The sequence below is a fragment of the Microcaecilia unicolor genome, chromosome 2 (genome assembly GCF_901765095.1).
Source record: "Microcaecilia unicolor chromosome 2, aMicUni1.1, whole genome shotgun sequence".
Taxonomy (NCBI): domain Eukaryota; kingdom Metazoa; phylum Chordata; class Amphibia; order Gymnophiona; family Siphonopidae; genus Microcaecilia; species Microcaecilia unicolor.
Genome location: NC_044032.1, coordinates 594495183 through 594514588, shown reverse-complemented (window position 1 = coordinate 594514588; position 19406 = coordinate 594495183). Strand labels below are relative to the sequence as shown.

General features: G+C 42.3%; 1 protein-coding gene across 1 annotated transcript in view; it reads right to left on the bottom strand.

Moving 5' to 3' along the window:
• Positions 1-19406, bottom strand: part of LOC115462209 (probable ATP-dependent RNA helicase DDX60) — a 368606-nt gene that overhangs the window by 150901 nt on the left and 198299 nt on the right. Inside the window, exons 21-25 of the mRNA XM_030192223.1 lie at positions 18075-18214; positions 17815-17924; positions 17616-17720; positions 14726-14854; positions 7386-7513 (exon numbers count right to left, since the gene is read on the bottom strand). Coding sequence (XP_030048083.1) covers positions 7386-7513; positions 14726-14854; positions 17616-17720; positions 17815-17924; positions 18075-18214 — 612 coding nt within the window. The remainder of the gene's footprint in view (positions 1-7385; positions 7514-14725; positions 14855-17615; positions 17721-17814; positions 17925-18074; positions 18215-19406) is intronic.

Sequence of the window (19406 nt, the reverse complement as noted above, 5' to 3'; positions counted from 1 at the left end):
GTTAATGGATTGCTATGATTACAACCCTTTACCTATGGAAACGGCTTTGTTTTATTCACTGCACCTTATTTTGCATCCCTCCTCTAATAATTCCTAGTATCCTGTTTGTTTTTTTGGCTGCGGCCAAAAACTGGGCAGAAGATTTCATCGGTATTTCAAGCGGACGAGTCGGAGAAACTTACTGACTTCACGGTAAACCTGGAGGATGTAATGGGGCAGTTCGGCAAACTGAAGAGTAGCAAATCTCCTAGACCAGATGGTATTCATCCTAGAGTACTGATAGAACTGAAAAACGAGCTTGCGGAGCTACTGCTAGTGATATGCAACTTATCCTTAAAATCGAGCATGCTACCGGAAGCCAATGTAACGCCCATTTTTAAAAAAGGCTCCAGGGGAGATCCGGGAAATTATAGACCGGTGAGTCTGACGTTGGTGCCGGGGAAAATGGTAGAGGCTATTATTAAAAACAAAATTACAGAGCACATCCGAGGACATGGATTACTGAGACCGAGTCAGCATGGCTTTTGTGTGGGGAAATCTTGCCTGACCAATTTACTTCAATTCTTTGAAGGAGTGAACAAACATGTGGACAAAGGGGAGTCGGTTGATATTGTGTATCTGGATTTTCAAAAGGCGTTTGACAAGGTACCTCATGAAAGGCTACAGAGGAAATTGGAGGGTCATGGGATAGGAGGAAATGTCCCATTGTGGATTAAAAACTGGTTGAAGGATAGGAAACAGAGAGTGGGGTTAAATGGGCAATATTCACAATGGAGAAGGGTAGTTAGTGGGGTTCCTCAGGGGTCAGTGCTAGGACCGCTGCTTTTTAATATATTTATAAATGATTTAGAGATGGGAGTAACTAGCGAGGTAATTAAATTTGCTGATGACACAAAGTTATTCAAAGTCGTTAAATCGCGACAGGATTGTGAAAAATTACAAGAGGACCTTACGAGACTGGGAGACTGGGCGGCTAAATGGCAGATGATGTTTAATGTGAGCAAGTGCAAGGTGATGCATGTGGGAAAAAAGAACCCGAATTATAGATATGTCATGCAAGGTTCCACGTTAGGTGTTACGGACCAAGAAAGGGATCTGGGTGTCGTCGTCGATAACACACTGAAACCTTCTGCTCAGTGTGCTGCTGTGGCTAAGAAAGCGAATAGAATGTTGGGTATTATTAGGAAAGGTATGGAAAACAGGTGTGAGGATGTTATAATGCCGTTGTATCGCTCCATGGTGCGACCGCACCTTGAGTATTGTGTTCAATTCTGGTCGCCGCATCTCAAGAAAGATATAGTAGAATTGGAAAAGGTGCAGCGAAGGGCGACTAAAATGATAGCGGGGATGGGATGACTTCCCTATGAAGAAAGACTAAGGAGGCTAGGGCTATACACCTTGGAGAAGAGACGGCTGAGGGGAGACATGATAGAGGTATATAAAATAATGAGTGGAGTGGAACAGGTGGATGTGAAGCGTCTGTTCACGCTTTCCAAAAATACTAGGACTAGGGGGCATGTGATGAAACTACAGTGTAGTAAATTTAAAACAAATCGGAGAAAATTTTTCTTCACCCAACGTGTAATTAAACTCTGGAATTCGTTGCCGGAGAAAGTGGTGAAGGCGGTTAGCTTAGCAGAGTTTAAAAAGGGGTTGGACGGTTTCCTAAAGGACAAGTCCATAAACCGCTACTAAACGGACTTGGAAAAATCCCAAATTCCAGGAATAACATGTATAGAATGTTTGTACGTTTGGGAAGCTTGCCAGGAGCCCTTGGCCTGGATTGGCCGCTGTCGTGGACAGGATGCTGGGCTCGATGGACCCTTGGTCTTTTCCCAGTATGGCATTACTTATGTACTCATATATATAATGTATACAATGACTTCTAGGTCTTTTTCTTGAGTGCTGACTTCTAACGTGGACCCCAGCATCAGGTCACTATGATTCAGATTATTCATCCCAATGCGCATCACTTTGCATTTGTCTACATTACAGCAGGGATGCATGTAACTTACAGCATTTAAGTTACATGTACATAAGTACATAAGTATTGCCATACTGAGAAAGGCCAAAGGTCCATTAAGCTCAGCATCCTGTTTCCAACAGTGGCCAATTCAGGTCACAAATACCTGGCAAGATCCCAAAAAAGTACAAAACATTTTATACTGCTTATCCCAAAAATAGTGGATTTTCCCCAAGTCCATTTAATAATGGTCTATGGACTTTTCCTTTAGAAAGCCGTCCAAACTGTTTTTAAACTCCGCTAAGCTAACCGCCTTTACCACATTCTCTGGCAATGAATTCCAGAGTTTAATTACACGTTGAGTGAAGAAACATTTTATCCTATTCATTTTAAATTTACTACATTGTAGCTTCATCGCATGCCCCCTAGTCCTAGTATTTTTGGAAAGCGTAAACAGATGCTTCACATCTACCCGTTCAACTCCACTAATTATTTTATAGACTTCTATCATATCTCCCCTCAGTCGCCTTTTCTCCAAGCTGAAGAGCAGTAGCAGCTTTAGCCTTTCCTCATATGGAAGTCGTCCCATCCCCTTTATCATTTTCGTCACCCTTCTCTGCATCTTTTCTAATTCCACTATATCTTTTTTGAGATGCGGCAACCAGAATTGAACACAATATTCAAGGTGCGGTCACACCATGGTGCGATACAAAGGCATTATAACATTCTCATTTTTGTTTTCCATTCCTTTCCTAAGAATACCTAACATTCTATTTGCTTTCTTAGCTGCAGCAGCACACTGAGCAGAAGGTTTCAATGTATTTTCAACGACAACACCTAGATCCCTTTCTTGGTCTGTGACTCCTAACGTGGAACCTTGCATGATGTAACTATAATTCGGGTTCCTCTTTCCCACATGCATCACTTTTCACTTGCTCACATTAAACATCATCTGCCATTTAGACGCCCAGTTTCCCAATCTCGTAAGGTCCTCTTGTAATTTTTCACAATCCTCCCGCGATTTAACGACTTTGAATAACTTTGTGTCATCAGCAAATTTAATTATCTCACTAGTTACTCCCATCTCTAGGTCATTTATAAATATGTTAAAAAGCAGCGGTTCCAGCACAGATCCCTGGGGAACCCCCACTAACTACCCTTCTCCATTGAGAATACTGACCATTTAACCCTACTCTCTGTTTTCTATCTTTTAACCAGTTTTTAATCCGCAATAGAATACTACCTCCTATCCCATGACTCTCCAATTTCCTCTGGAGTCTTTCATGAGGTACTTTGCCAAACGCCTTCTGGAAATCCAGATACACAATATCAACCGGCTCACCTTTATCCACATGTTTGTTCACCCCTTCAAAGAAATGTAGTAGATTGGTGAGGCAAGATTTCCCTTCACTAAATCCATGTTGACTTTGTCTCATTAATCCATGCTTTTGAATATGCTCTGTAATTTTGTTCTTAATAATAGTCTCTACCATTTTGCCTGGCATCGATGTCTGACTCACTGGTCTATAATTTCCCGGATCTCCTCTGGAACCTTTTTTAAAAATCAGCGTTACATTGGCCACCCTCCAATCTTCCAGTACCACACTCGATTTTAAGGATAAATTACATATTACTAACAATAGCTCCGCAAGCTCATTTTTCAGTTCTATCAGTACTCTGTGATGAATACCATCTGGTCCAGATTTGCTATTCTCCAGTTTGTAGAACAGCCCCATTACATCCTCCAGGTTTACAGAGAATTCATTAAGTTTCTCCGACTCGTCAGCTTCGAATACCATTTCTGAAAACCGGTATCCCACCCAAATAAGACCAAAGCAAAGAATTCATTTAATCTCTCCACTACGGCTTTGTCTTCCCTGATCGTCCCTTTTACTCCTCGGTCATCTAGCGGTCCAACTGATTCTTTTGCCGGCTTCCTGCTTTTAATATACCTTTAAAAAAAGTTTACTATATGTTTTTGCCTCCAACGCAATCTTTTTCTCGAAGTCCCCCTTAGCCTTCCTTATCAGCACTTTACATTTGACTTGACATTCCTTATGCTGTTTATTATTTTCATTCGGTTCCTTCTTCCATTTTCTGAAGGATTTTCTGTTTAGCTCTAATAGCTTCCTTCACCTCACTTTTTAACCATGCCGGCTGTCATTTGGTCTTCCATCCTCCTTTTTTAATGTGCAGAATATATTTGGCCTGGGCTTCCAGGATGGTGTTTTTGAACAGCATCCATGCCTGACGTAAAATTTTGACCCTCGCAGTCGCTCCTCTAAGTTTTTTTTCACCGTTCTTCCCATTTTATCATAGTCTCCTTTTTAAAAGTTAAACTCTAACGTATTTGATTTACTATCAGGCTTACTTTCGAAAGAAAAGGGTGCCCATCTTTCAACACAAATTGGGAGATGGGCGACCTTCTCTCAGGGTCGCCCAATTCGGCATAATCAAAAGCCGATTTAGGGCGTCCCCAACTGCTTCCCATCACGGGGATGACCAAAGTTCACAGGGGCATGTCGGAGGCGGGACTGGGGCGTGCCTAAGAGATGGGTGTCCTCGAGCAATAATGAAAAAAAGAAGGGCGTCCCTGACGAGCACTTGGCCGACTTTACTTGGTCCATTTTTTTCTTACGACCAAGCCTTTAAAAATGTGCCCGAACTGACCAGATGATTACCGCAGGGAATAGAGGATGGCCTCTGCTAACTCCCCCAGTGGTGACTAACCCCCTCCCACCCTGGAAAAAAACAACTTTAAAAACTTATTTTGCAAGCCTCAAATATCATACTCAGGTACATCGCAGCAGTATGCAGGTCCCGGGGGGGGGGGGGGGGAGTGTGTGTGTGTGTCAGCAGAGGCATAGTGAAGGCGTGGACGTCCTTCTTTCAAACATTTTGGACGTCCTTAACTGCCCTCCCTACAGGGGCGGCCAAATTTCAAGGGACTAGAGTGGAGTGGAGAAGTGGCCTAGTGGTTAGAGCACTGGTCTTGCAATCCAGAGGTGGTCAGTTCAAGTCTCACTGGTGCTACTTGTAATCCAAATAAATAAAGGGGGTGTCAGAGACATAGCAAAGGCATAGACATCCTTCCCACAGAAACATCCACATTTTGGATGTCCTCAACTGCCCATCGGAGGGACGGACGCATAGCGAAGGTGCCCAACACCTGGACGTCCTTCACCCATACTCAAAAAAAAAAAAAAGACGTCCCTGAGCACTTGGACGTTTTCACCTGGACTTGTGTTTTTTAAGGTTGTAGACGGCAATTTATTTAAGGTTGTATACGGCTATTATACACTCAACTTGTCTGCATGTATGAAGCCGTCTTTGGCATGTGCAAAGCAGCCATGCATAACTCTTGGCTGCTCTGCGCTGGCTTCCCCTCATTAGGAAGGAAATTGTGTGCAAATGAGCTAACAGCGAGCAGCTCATTTGCATGCGATTTCCTTCATGCATGCCCGTTCCTTTCCGAATCCCTAAAGGATCGGTAAGGGAAGTTACCCACTGGAAAGTAGGTGCAGATATTTACACCTGTTCTGAGGAACATACAAATGGCCTGATTAAGTTTTCAGAGAAACATGGGAATTGTATAACAATTGTGTGTATCCTGCAACTCTTCCTCCAGTTCCGTCTGCCTCTGGGTATTTCTATGTGTATACTATGGAAAACTATAGGCTATGTTTGGTAGCATGTTTTATTTGTAAGCACAGTGCGTGTTTTCTAGCAAAAAAGGTGCCGGTACTCAAATGCCAGGCTACCTTTCAGGGGTGGGGTGATCACTGAGGGACCCACCCCACAATAGCCAGGCCCCCTGCAACCAGTCACAGAATCTATGACAAGGCAGAATTGGTGTGTAGAGCCTGAGCTCTTTCATTAAAACTTGGGGTCCATGGGTCAATTTTACCAGAAAATGGAAAAGGTGCCGGTACTCAGTACTCCCAAGTACCCCCTCAAAAAAAGCCCTGTGTAAGCATACATCCAAAAATTGCCCACACAAAAAATGAACTGTTCCAACCAATTTAGTAACACTAAAAAATTGTGGAAACAATTATAATGTGCAGTGACCAAACAATATTCTTTGAAGAGACAATATTCTGTTGAAGAAAATTTTAATTTAAATTTAAGAAGGAGAGAAAAAAAAGCCTCAGCAATCAAAGGTAACAGCCTTTGGCTGGGCATAACCCACTCAATTTCATCAAACACCAAGGCTCCTTATAACTCAGACCAATCATTGGCTCAAAACCTCCCAAGTTGGTTTGTTTAATTAAATTTTTACTTGTTTGCTTCGCTTTTCTTCTGCTATTAATTCATCGATTCAAATATCTTCTATGATGTCGTTATATTTAGTCACTGTCCACAAACATTTTCTATATTCGCCGTACATCATCATCATCATTACCTTTGACTGCTGAGGCTTTTTCCCCCTCCTTTTTAAATTTAAATTAAAATTTCAAAAACATTTCTGCAACAGAGTATTGTCTGTCTGAGGAATATTGTTTGGTCACTGCACATTATAATTATTATTGGGATGTGAAAAGTTTCCATGATTTTTTGTTTTTTTAAGCATACATCCAAGCAATTTTAAAATACTGGTTTACATGCAAAACACTTATAATTAGTCTCCTAATGTATACCTGCCTCTGTAATGTGTGTATTATCTGACTCTTGAGAATAGAGTTAATCTGAGAAATGTATCTGTATTGGTTTTAGCCTGTTGGTACCACCCATCTATCCCTGCTGAGTCAAGAGACTCTGTCATGTTTTTTATCTGCTCCTTGTTTTCTCTTTATCACCTTCCTAGCCAGTATCTAGCCACAACCAATCTGACAGATCATTGACAGAAGGTTGGCAATGGTCAGATACCATCTAGGAGGACCACAAGGTCCTAGAAGGCTGGATGTTCAGGCATAGGAACCAACTTTTCAAAATTATTGGGGGTGCTAAGCCCAGTGGAAATAACCCTTCCTTGAACACATACAAGGAATTGGCCACTGTCGTGGATAGGATGCTGGGCTCGATGGACCCTTGGTCTTTTCCCAGTGTGGCATTACTTATGTACTTATGAATTTTCTCAATATTGGGGGTGCTCAAGCACCCACAGAGTCGGCTCCTATGTGTCCAGGAAACAATGTCAGTATTAAGGTAACTACTTAGAGTATGAGAAAGCTTGAAGATACAACCTAGGAGGATAAGTGATGAATGAAATATGGGACCTTATACGATCATCTAAGCATGATAGTGGGAAAGTACAGATGATACAACAGAAACTGTTTAGATAAGGAGAAATGTTCTCAAATTACTCAAACTTCTACAGCTGAAAACAATTGTACACCTTTACAGTGTGAACAAGAGTTACCAAGCAGACTGACTGAGTCAATTGCTCTTATTTTTTTTTGCCCTCATCTACTATGGTACTTACAGAAAAAACAGTGCAGGCAATTTATCCATTTCTCTGAGCTTCTCAACAAACAGTGGAAAATATTCTTGCTTTTCTTTTTCTGAAGAGCAAACATGAAATGGTCGAAGGCGCTTCACCACATTTTCGACCTGGATACAGTATAACAGAAAATATTAAACAATACCTTATAAACAACAGATTAAACCTTCCATCAGCTTTAACGCACTGTGAGGGGGTTTATAGAATGCTGCCCTTCACCCTTAAAAATAGTCCCTCTGATAGCCTGAGCCACCTTAAGATCACTGGTCCTGCTCTGGGAGGAAATGAGCCGAGAGGGGTGGAGTCAGTTCCAGGGAATTTAAAAGGCAGGGCCAGACTGAGGTTAAGGAGGTCCAGGAAAGGAAGACTGGAAGCAGATGCCGCTGCAGTTCCTGTTTAATAATCATGACCTGGCTGAGGTAATCCACTTTTGCTGCTCGATTAAGACTTACAAGCCTGGGACTCTGAGAAGAAATGAGAATTTACGGGCTGTGTTTGTGGCGTGGCAGTCACACCAGCCACAGACTGTTTCGGCCTGCTTAATACTGTTTACTGAACCACAGAGGTTTTTCCACCTTATGTTCCTGGCCTGTGAAGTAACAGGTCTCAGGGCTCAGTTAATAAACCATTTTCTCATTTTACACAGCTTGTGAGGCTGGGTTAATTCGTAGGGCCACCCACAACCCTCACCCGGGGTATCATAGGACTTTATAGCTAACAACTGTATTATAATTTCCATAGTCCACTGCACTGACCACTAGGTTACTCCAAGAACCTGCTTGCTGCTCTAATAGGATTGGCTATAACATCTGAGGCTGTCACTAAAGGCTGGTATGTACTGTTTCTTTCACATCTTTGGGAGGGTGGGAGGGAGTCTGTGACCACTTGGGGGAGTAAGGTGGTCATTCCTTTATTCCTCCAATGTCCATCTGGTCATTTAGGACACTTTTTTTTGTGGCTTATTTGTTCTAAAAATAGGTCTAGTTCAAAACATCTTAGTTTTAGTCCTGGGCATTTTTATTTTGTTCTATTATGGCTGAAAAACATCCAGGTCTTAGGAACTCCTAAACCCCACCCTTAATATGTCCTCAACACACCCCCTTGAGATTTAAATGCACCGCAAGCAAACAGCATAGAAAAACATCTAAAAAATAAGTTTTGAAAATAGCAATTTGGATGTTTTTGTGAGAAAAATATCCATCTGCAGGTTTATGCCACCTTTTGAATGCTCTTCTCTTTTGAAAATGAGCCCCAAAATGAAAATAAAAAAATGTACTTATCTTAATAAAATCTTGCAGTGTGCTCTGATTGATTGTTGCAGTGAATTGACAATGTGGTTGTTATTGACTGTGGTCTGAGGTTCATATTTATTTATTCAAAATTTAAATTGAAATATCAAAAATCTATTTTAATTCTATTTTTTAGTCATAGTGGGTTTTTGGGTTGCTTCAAGTTGTGGAATGTGATTTTTGTTTTTTTGTTATCAGTTCACTGAACTCCCTGAGGATTTAAAGAACAAATCTATTAAAAGTCATTTATATGCCAATTGTACACCTAAATGTACAGAATATGGATATTTAGGGGTATGTTTACTAAGGCATGTTAGCATTTTTAACACGCTTTTAAAATTATAAACACTAACACGCCGATACATTACTATAGGCTTATTAGATTTTGATGTGCATCAACCATTAATGCACATTAAAAACACTACCGCGCCTTTGTAAGCACAGGTCTTAGGCATCTAAATATACACTTATCCACAAAAATTTAATTTGGGCGCCTAAATGGTATTCTACAAATAGGCAATGAAATTGCATAGTGCATATTTGTAAGAACGGAGGTGTTCACATGGGTGGATCATGGACAATCCACAGACAGTGTAGACATTTTGGCAGGTAACTTACAGAATACTGTAAGTTGCCATCATGCCTTAGGTTGGTCTTAGGTTGTCCCCATATACTCGAGGTCTATGGCAGGTGTAAATCAGTGTTGTAGCTAGACTGCGACATGGAGGGGGTTCAGAGCCCAAGGTGGGGGGGGGGGCACATTTTGGCCCACCTCCCCCCCCTCTCCTTCCGCTGCCTCAAATACCTTGGCTAGCGAGGGTCCCCAACCTCCATCAGCTGAAGCATTTTTCCAGCACTGGTCTCCGCCGCATTGCCTGCCTTGCTCTTCCCCTCACATCGCATGCATGCTTGTTTTAGTGAAACTCAGCATACACGACACTTTGCAAATGCTCAATTTCATTAAAACGAGCATGCAAGTGACATGAGTGGAAGAGAAGGGCAGGCAATGCAGCGGCAACCAGCGCAGGACAAACACTTCAGCTGGAGGGCTCCCCAACCCCTGTCAGTCACACCAGGGGCTCCAGAGCCAATTAGTAGGAGCCCAGGCCCCTGTGGCCCCCAAGTAGCTATGCCACTGTGGTAAATATGTCCATACAGAATAAACTTTCATTTGTATTAGTGGGGCACCTAAATGGAGATGCCTTGTTGTATAATTGCTTCCTTATTGCGTAATATTGTGAAGAAACTGTGTTTTAAGCCTGTAAAATATATTAGATATTTTCCTGTTTTAATTATGTCCTGAAGGGTATTTGGCCAGCAGATGGTGTTTCTTTGCTGTAAAGCTGTTACAGGGAACTGAATGTTCTTTTCCTTTAACACGAGCAGGAAACAAGCAGTAGTATAGTTTTAAATCTTATTGACTGGGCTCTGATTGGCCCGGAGTTTGAAAAATTACCCAGTAGTACTTGCTGTTGCTTCAGTCTTAGCTCAGGAGAAAAGAGAGACAGATCTCTTTGCTAAGGCTCTGTGAAAAGATATATGTCCTGATCTTTCCAGGTACTGTTTAGACAATATACAAATGTTTGGTTAGTTTTCTAATTGATCCATTTTTCAGTTACTTGTTACTGTTTGATGATTGCACATTTTATTTGTTTTTTGTTTATTGTTCAAGTTCTGAGAATAAACATATTTGTTTGTTCGCCCTGCTTTTCTGGACTGATAAAGAATCCTGGTGGTTTGTGTGTTGGGTCTGTGAGTGCTTTCTGGGAACTGTGGGACCACTGGGAGTGTGGTCCCAGTAACCTAGAAATTAGTGGGGACCATTTGAAAATGGGAGACTCACCCAGAGGTGGTTGGTACCTAGTTGGCGGGAGGAGGGTGCTAGTGTACAGCACAAGCAGCAGGTGCACGCAGACCTGAGCTGTGCTGGGGATAGACCCTCTAAATGGCTGTGGGTAACCCAAGGTGGGTGGCTAGGCATTTTGTGACAAGTTTGTTGCAAGATCAGCATTTACAAATATAGGCCCCTGTTTACAAAGCCACGCTAGCGGCTACTGGTGTGGTAATGCCGACATAGACCATTCACTTGCAACGGGCTGTGTCAGTGTTGTCGTACAGCTTTGTAATCAGGTTACTGGTGCTTCTATGTGTAAACCCCTGAATGATGCCATTCTATTTTTGAACCTGTTTTTTTGTAAAATGGTTGTTGCTGCTGAACATGCGGGCAAATGAACATGCATTTGCTGGCCACCTTGTACATACTTTACAAAAGTCCTCAATAGTGCCTTTTGTAAAATATTTGTGCTGGGGTTTACTAAGCCAGTAGCTCGGCTGGCTGTGCACTAGTGCCGACACAGCCCATATATGTTGAATGGACTGTGTCGGCAATGGCACGCGGAAGCTGCTAGTGTGGTTTAGTAAACAGACCCCTTAGGGAATTGTGTTCATCCTGACTTGGACATCCCAGTTCCAAAACAGATGTCTTATGCAAGAATTGGCTTCACATACCCAATCTACATCAGGCGTGGATGCTGTTCAAAAATACCATGCTGGAAGCCCAGGCCAAACATATTCCGCGTCTTAAAAAAAAAAGGACGGAAGACCAAACGGCAGTCGGAATGGTTAAAAAGTGAGGAAGCTATTAGTGCTAAAAGAAAATCCTTCAGAAAATGGAAGAAGGAACCAACTGAAAATAATAAGAAACAGCATAAGGAATGCCAAGTCAAATGCAAAGCGCTGATAAAGAAAGCTAAAAGGGACTTCGAAAAAAAGATTGCATAGGAGGCAAAAACACATAGTAAAAATGTTTTAGGTATATTAAAAGCAGGAAGCGGAATCGGTTGGACCGCTAGATGACCAAAGAGTAAAAGGGGCGATCAGGGAAGATAAAGCCGTAGTGGAGAGATTAAATGAATTCTTTGCTTCGCTCTTCACCGAGGAAGATTTGGGTGGGATACCGGTGCCAGAAATGGTATTCGAAGCTGACGAGTCGGAGAAACTTAATGAATTCTCTGTAAACCTGGAGGATGTAATGGGGCAGTTTTACAAACTGAAGAGTAGCAAATCTCCTGGACCGGATGGTATTCATCCCAGAGTACTGATAGAACTGTAAAATGAGCTTGCAGAGCTACTGTTAGAAATATGTAATTTATCCTTAAAATCGAGCATGGTACCAGAAGATTGGAGGGTGGCCAATGTAACGCCAATTTTCAAAAAAGGTTCCAGAGGAGATCCGGGAAATTATAGACCGGTGAGTCTAACGTCGGTGCCGGGCAAAATGGTACAGACTATTATTAAGACCAAAATTACAGAGCATATTCAAAAGTATGGATTAATGAGACAGGCTTATTTTCGAAAGAGATCCCCGGCCATCTTCCAACACAAATCGGGAGATGGCCGGCGATCTCCTGAACCCAGCCAAATCGGTATTATCAAAAGCCGATTTTGGCCAGGTTCAACTGCTTTTTTGTCACGGCGCCGGCCAACCTTCAAGGGGGCATGTTGGTAGAGTAGCGAAGGCGGGACGAGGGGGGGGATGGGGGTGTGGGTACGGGATGGCCGGCTTCACCTTATAATGAAAATAAATGGCCGGTTTGAACGAGCATTTCACTGGAAGGACTTGGCCCATTTATTTTTAGGACCAAGTCTGAAAAAGTGCCCCAACTGAGCAGATGACCACTGGAGGGAAGCGGGGATCACCTCCCCTTACTCCCCTAGTGGTCACCAACCCCCTCCCACCCAAAAAAAAAAAATAAAACTTTTTTTGCCAGCCTGTATGCCAGCAGTATGCAGGTCCCTGGATCAGTTTTTAGTGGGTGCAGTGCACTTCAGGGCAGGTGGACCCAGGCCCACCCCACCCCCACCTGTTCCACTTGTGGTGGTTCATGTTGAGCCCTCCAAAGCCCCCCAAAACCCCTTAGGGCTATGGTAATGGTGTAGAGTTCTGGCGAGTGGGTTTTGGGGGGGGGGGATTTGGGGGGCTCAGCGCCCAAGGTAAGGGTGCTATGTACCTGGAAGCAATTTTTTTAAACATTTAAGTGCCCCCTAGGGTGCCCGGTTGGTGTCCTGGCATGTGAGGGGGGCCAGTGCACTACAAATGCTGGCTCCTCCCACGCCCAAATGCCTTGCATTTAACCGGGTTTGAGATGGCCAGGCCCAGTTTCCATTATGGCTGAAAATCGAAGCCGGCCATCTCATATAAACCCGGCGATCCTGCACTAAACCCGGCGAGTGATTTGGCTGGCGCCAAGCATATTTCGAAATACGCTTTTCTCAGCCCCGTCGCGGAGCCAGGCTCGAAGATGGCCGGCGCCGTTCAATTATGCCCCTCAACATAGGTTTAGTGAAGGGAAATCTTGTCTCACCAATCTACTACATTTCATTGAAGGGGTGAACAAACATGTGGATAAAGGGGAGCAGGTTGATATTGTGTATCTGGATTTTCAGAAGGCATCTGACAAAGTACCTCATGAAAGACTCCAGAGGAAATTGGAGAGTCATGGGATAGGAGGTAGTGTTCTATTGTGGATTAAAAACTGGTTAAAAGATAGAAAACAGAGAGTAGGGTTAAATGGTCAGTATTCTCAATGGAGAAGGGTAGTTAGTGGGGTTCCCCAGGGGTCTGGGCTGGGACCGCTGCATTTTAACATATTTATAAATGACCTAGAAATGGGAGTAACTAGTAAGGTAATTAAATTTGCTGATGACACAAAGTTATTCAAAGTTGTTAAATCGCGGGAGGATTGTGAAAAATTACAAGAGGACCTTACGAGACTGGGAGACTGGGCGTCTAAATGGCAGATGACGTTTAATGTAAGCAAGTGCAAAGTGATGCATGTGGGAAAGAGGATCCCAAACTATAGCTACATAATGCAAGGTTCCACGTTAGGAGTCATGGGCCAAGAAAGGGACCTAGGTGTCGTCGTTGATGACACATTGAAACCTTCTGCTCATAGTGCTGCTGCGGCTATGAAAGCAAATAGAATGTTAGGTAGTATTAGGAAAGGAATGGAAAACAAAAATGAGGATGTTATAATGCCTTTGTATCGCTCCATGGTGTGACCGCACCTCGAATACTGTGTTCAATTCTGGTCGCCGCATCTCAAAAAAGATATAGTGGAATTAGAAAAGGTGAAGAGAAGGGCAATGAAAATGATAAAGGGGATGGGACGACTTCCCTATGAAGAAAGGCTAAAGCGGCTAGGGCTCTTCAGCTTGGAGAAAAGGCAGCTGAGGGGAGATATGATAGAAGTCTATAAAATAATGAGTGGAGTTGAACGGGTAGATGTGAAGTGTCTGTTCACGCTTTCCAAAAATACTAGGACTAGGGGGCATGCGATGAAGCTACAATGTAGTAAATTTAAAACGAATCGGAGAAAATGTTTCTTCACTCAATGTGTAATTAAACTCTGGAATTCGTTGCCAGCGAATGTGGTAAAGGTGGTTAGCTTATTGGAGTTTAAAAAAGGTTTGGACGGCTTCCTAAAGGAAAAGTCCATAGACCGTTATTAAATGGACTGGGGGAAATCCACTATTTCTGGGATTAGCAGTTTAAAATGTTTTATTCATTTTTGGGATCTTGCCAGGTATTTGTGACCTGGATTGGCCACTGTTGGAAACAGGATGCTGGGCTCGATGGATCTTTGATCTTTCCCAGTATGGCAATACTTATGTACCTCAGTCACATCCTGCAAAAACTCTGCTTCTGCTTTGAATACCATATACTTTTATTTGCCAGTATTTACTTTTGTTTATTTGTCCTGTCTTGTCTTTATTTACTTTACAGCCATTCTACTTAGCCTTCTTTCCTGCCTCAAAATGGATGATCTGATTTTATAGCTAGCTAGTTCATAGCACAATAGATCTCTAGTGGAAGGGTAAGCTGTAAAAGTGTGGAGTACTAAATCTTCATGCACATTAAACAACATAATTAAATCTTCTCCATACCAAAGTGAATAGTAACTTTGCATCACAGCGCTGCGTACGCCTTGTAGCGCTATAGAAATGCTAAATAGTAGTAGTAGTATTATTTACCTTCTTTACATTCCCTTGCTCTATCCTATATTTCAGTTCCTTCTTCAGCTCCTCTTGATATTTCGTTGCATTATTCTTTGTGATAACCGCGTTATCCTTAAAGCTTCCAAACTCCTCTGGATCAAGTGCCTTAAAAAAGATTTTTTTTAAAATTTTTGTTATATGATTATTTTATAATGTGGCTGCTTTACTGGGCACAAAACCATTCATGCAAGTAGGGTTGCATTTCAATTAAAATTTTAATCACAAGGTATGTTTTTTTCCCTATTGCAGCTCCTTGTAACTCCAGCAAGTCACTTAGGGGATCTTTTACAAAGGCACGGTAGCGTTTTTAGCGAGCGCCAAATGCTAGAGACACCCATATATTCCTATGGGTGTCTCTAGCGTTTAGCGCATGCTTAGTCTTAGTGCACGCTAAAAACGCTAGTGCACTTTATAAAAGGACCCTTTAACCCTCCATTGCCCAAAGTCACAAGCAGCTGCAGTGGTAAAATAAGTAAATAAATAACCTTTAATCATGCTTAGAAATTTTAGTTGAAATGCAGCCCTAAAAACTTTAAAGAATAAAAAGTAATGAAAAGATAAACACAAAATACAAATTGAAAAATTACACATTAAAGAATCTAAAACAGCATGCAGAATAGCTATAACAGCCTTAGGGCCCTGTTTACTAAGCTACGCTATAGAAGCGCTAGTTTAGCGTCCGCTAAAAATTAGTGTGCACTAATGCTAGAGACACCCATAGGAATATATGGTATCTCTAGCATTAGCGCGCGCTAAAAACGCTAGCACACCATAGTAAACAGGGCCCTTGCAGTTTTCACAGCCTACTTCAGAAAAGCAAGCCTAGTAAAAAGTATATTACCCATGCAAAGGGAATAATTTCATTAACTTATTTCTGCAGGTAAATCCTGTTTCCCCTGCTGAAAAGTGCTCTTATAAAATTACCCCAATGTTATACACCTATAAAATAGGTATTGAGAATGTTTGTGACTACTTTCACATGCACCAGGTTAGGCATGGCAGGGGAGGAATTTGAGCGCAGCAGAGGTGAAACCATGAAGTATGTACATACATTTATACCAACTCTTTACAAAATAGTCACCAAGTAGGCGCCTACTTGCATTTCCCAATATAAAATTATCTTCTCTAAGGGGCTATATATATATATATTATTATTATTTTTTTTAAGAATTCACTCAAGGCAATGTACAGCAAGAATAAGTCAAACATAAGCAATGGACAACTAAAGCAGTAAAAATATTCAAACAATATAAAGTATGGCATAGCATGCAATATTGCAATAAGGGGCACAATTGAAAGGGACGCCCAAGTTTTCCTGAGCACGTCCTCGCAGGACGTCCCGGTGAAGGGGCGGGAAAACCTGTATTATTGAAACAAGATGGGCATCCATCTTTCATTTCGATAATACAGTCAGGGACGCCCAAATCGTGAAATTTAGGTCGACCGTAGAGATGGTCGTCCCTGATTTTCGGCGATAATGGAAACCGAGGATGCCCATCTCCAAGCCATTTGGTTGTGGGAGGAGCCAGCATTCGTAGTGCACTGGTCCCACTCACATGCCAGGACACCAACCGGGCACGCTAGGGGGCACTGCAGTGGACTTCAGAAAATGCTCCCAGGTGCATAGCTCCCTTACCTTGTGTACTGAGCCCCCAACCCCCTCCAAAACACACTTCCCACGACTGTACAATACTACCTACACCCTAAGGGGTGAAGGGGGGCACCTACATGTGTGTACAGTGGGTTTCTGGTGGGTTTTGAAGGGCTCACATTTACCACCACAAGTATAACAGCTAGGGGGGGATGGGCCTGGGCCCGCCTGCCTGAAGTGCACTGCACCCACTAAAACTGCTCCAGGGACCTGCATACTGCTGTCACGAAGCTGGGTATAACATTTGAGGCTGGTATAGAGGCTGGCAATAAATATTTAAAATGTTTTTTTAAGGGTGGGAGGGGGTTGGTGACCACTGGGAGAGTAAGGGGAGGTCATCCATGATTCCCTCTGGTGGTCATCTGGTCAGTTCGGGCACCTTTTTGAGGCTTGGTCGTAACAAAAAATGGACCAAGTAAAGTCGCCCAAGTTCTCGTCAGGGATGCCCTTCTTTTTTCCATTATTGGTCGAGGACGCCCATGTGTTAGGCAAGTCCCAGAAAGAGAGAGAGAGAGAGAGCACTCCTTATGGGACCTACTCAGGAGCTGCTGGGAATTATAGTCTTTTCCTTTTCTACAATCCCTCAGGGGAAAAAACTTCTTCCTTTCTCTATCCAGTCTCCCTCCCTCTCGAGCCTCCTCGTTCCTCCATGTGCCTTCATTCTCCCTCTCTCCCTCATATTCCTCACAATATATGCCATTATTCTAATAAGTTACATGTGTAATTGTTGTGTACATGTTTATAGAATTACCACAAAAATATTGAAAACTGCCTTCCTTCAATGTGGCTAAAAAGCACGTGTTTCCACAGCACACATAGTTTTAGCCACATTAAGAGACAGCATTCCCAGGCATCATTGTGACCAGGGGAGGAAAATAATGCATGTGGATTGCACATTCAAATCTATAGGGCCCTTTTGCTAAGCCGCGTTAGGTAACTAATGCAGGATTTACTGCATGGCAGACAGTAGCACAGACCTCCCACTCCTGTATTAAAAAGGCAGTCTCTGTGGTAATACCTGCATAAAAAGCATGTGTAAAATGTCCATGCGGGCAGTATTTTCTGCTACAGCATGTTTCAGCCCAACAGTATCAGAATTATTTCCATAGTGGAGCACAGTCCACATATAAAAATACCCTCCCGTTGCTCACACAAGGAAAATAGGGCTGCCAGACATTTTTACAGATGAACAACAGACAGATATTATGTACTCACTCTTAATCTGGGACAAGCTTGCCAGCTTTCCACCATAGTATCATATAACTGAAGACTTTCTTGCGGAGAAAAGGTAAGGTCAGAAGGAATGCCATACTTCTTAATCTAAATTAAGAACAAAATTAAGCTGTCTTGGGTTTTAAAAGCTTTTACTGCACAAGTGAAATCACACTGATCTGTTTTGTTCTCTGCTACTTACATGATTTACTGATAACGCAGCACAAGGGTGGTATTTTTCAATGCTGAATGTACCATCCTCTAATGAACACAAAAATTTTTCCAGATCATTGTACCTCTTGTCGTACAATACTGTAAAACATCAGAATATGTGTGGGACATTTGAAATAAACATATGCTTACAGTTTACAAAATACTGTGCAACTCATTATTCTCAATGGTTTAGAAGCCATTTTTTTCATTTTAAATATTTTTTGTGTCACTCTGTATTTATGTTAATACCTAATCTAACTTTGTAAGATTTCTTCTTTCCCTTCAGTCTTTCATGTTTCTTTGCACCCCGCTGAGTAGCCATGGTAGAAGCAACACTTTCTATCGTACTGTCGACCTGCTGCCAGTATTCTTTCACTGACTGTAGCCACCTAGAAAAAATAAAATACTGATGTTTCAAGCAAATGCAAAATATGCAGGCTGTCATTTGTCTAGTTTATACAACACTCCAGTGGAATTCAAGAAAATATATAGAGGCCAATACTCTAACGCAGGCCTTCTCAACCCAGACCTCGGGGGGGGGGGGGGGGGGAACACCACGTCCCATTGGGTTTTCAAGCTATCTACACTGAGCATGAATGAGATAGATTTGCATACCAAGGAGGAAGTACGTGCCAATCTATCTCATGCATATTCATTGTGGATATCTTGAAACCCCAATGGGACTTGGTGTGCCCCGAGGACTGAGTTGAGAAGGCCTGCTTTAAGGGTCAGTGGCAGTGCTGGTTTCATAAGTGGATTTTTTAAAAATCTCTGGCAGTTGTATACATAAATTTGGGCATTTTACTCACAAAATGGCCAGAGTTATGCATTTGGGGCCCTTTTACTAAGCTGTGAAGGCGCCTACACGCACCCAACATGCGCCAAATTGAAGTTACCGCCCAGTTACTGCGTGGCCCTTGCGGTAATTTCAATTTTGGCATGCATCCACTACGCGCATCAAGTGGCATTTGACACGCATAGACCATTACCACCCGGTTACTGCGTGAGACCTTACCGCTAGGTCAATGGCTCGCGGTAAGGTCTCAGACCAAAAATGGACGCGCAGCAATTTGTATTTTGCCGCATGTCCGTTTTTGGCAAAAAAAGGGATTTTTTGTAGGTGCGCCAAAAAATAATTCTGCGCGTGGCCAAAACCCACATCTACATTACCGCAGGCCATTTTTCAGCACACCTTAGTAAAAGGACCCCTCAAAAAGGAAAGTGTTTAGGGACAAGATTGGCACAAAAACTTCAACAGTAAAATTTAGATGTTGAACATACGAGTTATAAGTCCAATTTTGAACAGGTCACCTAGGTCAGAAAACAAATGTTTAGTGTGAAAAATAACAATAGTATTTTTATAAAAGGCTTGCTGAACTCAGAGCCTTGTATAAAATATGTGCCAATACCTCCACAGAAAATACATATTTGGAAACCATTTTAGAAAACAACACATGCACAAAAACAGCATTATAACCCTGGGGATTTGCATGCGATGCTTACATGTATCAACTACAATTTTGCCTCTTACACTTGTAAATGCTACCACTTACTCATATAAATGGTGGATTGTCCAAACCT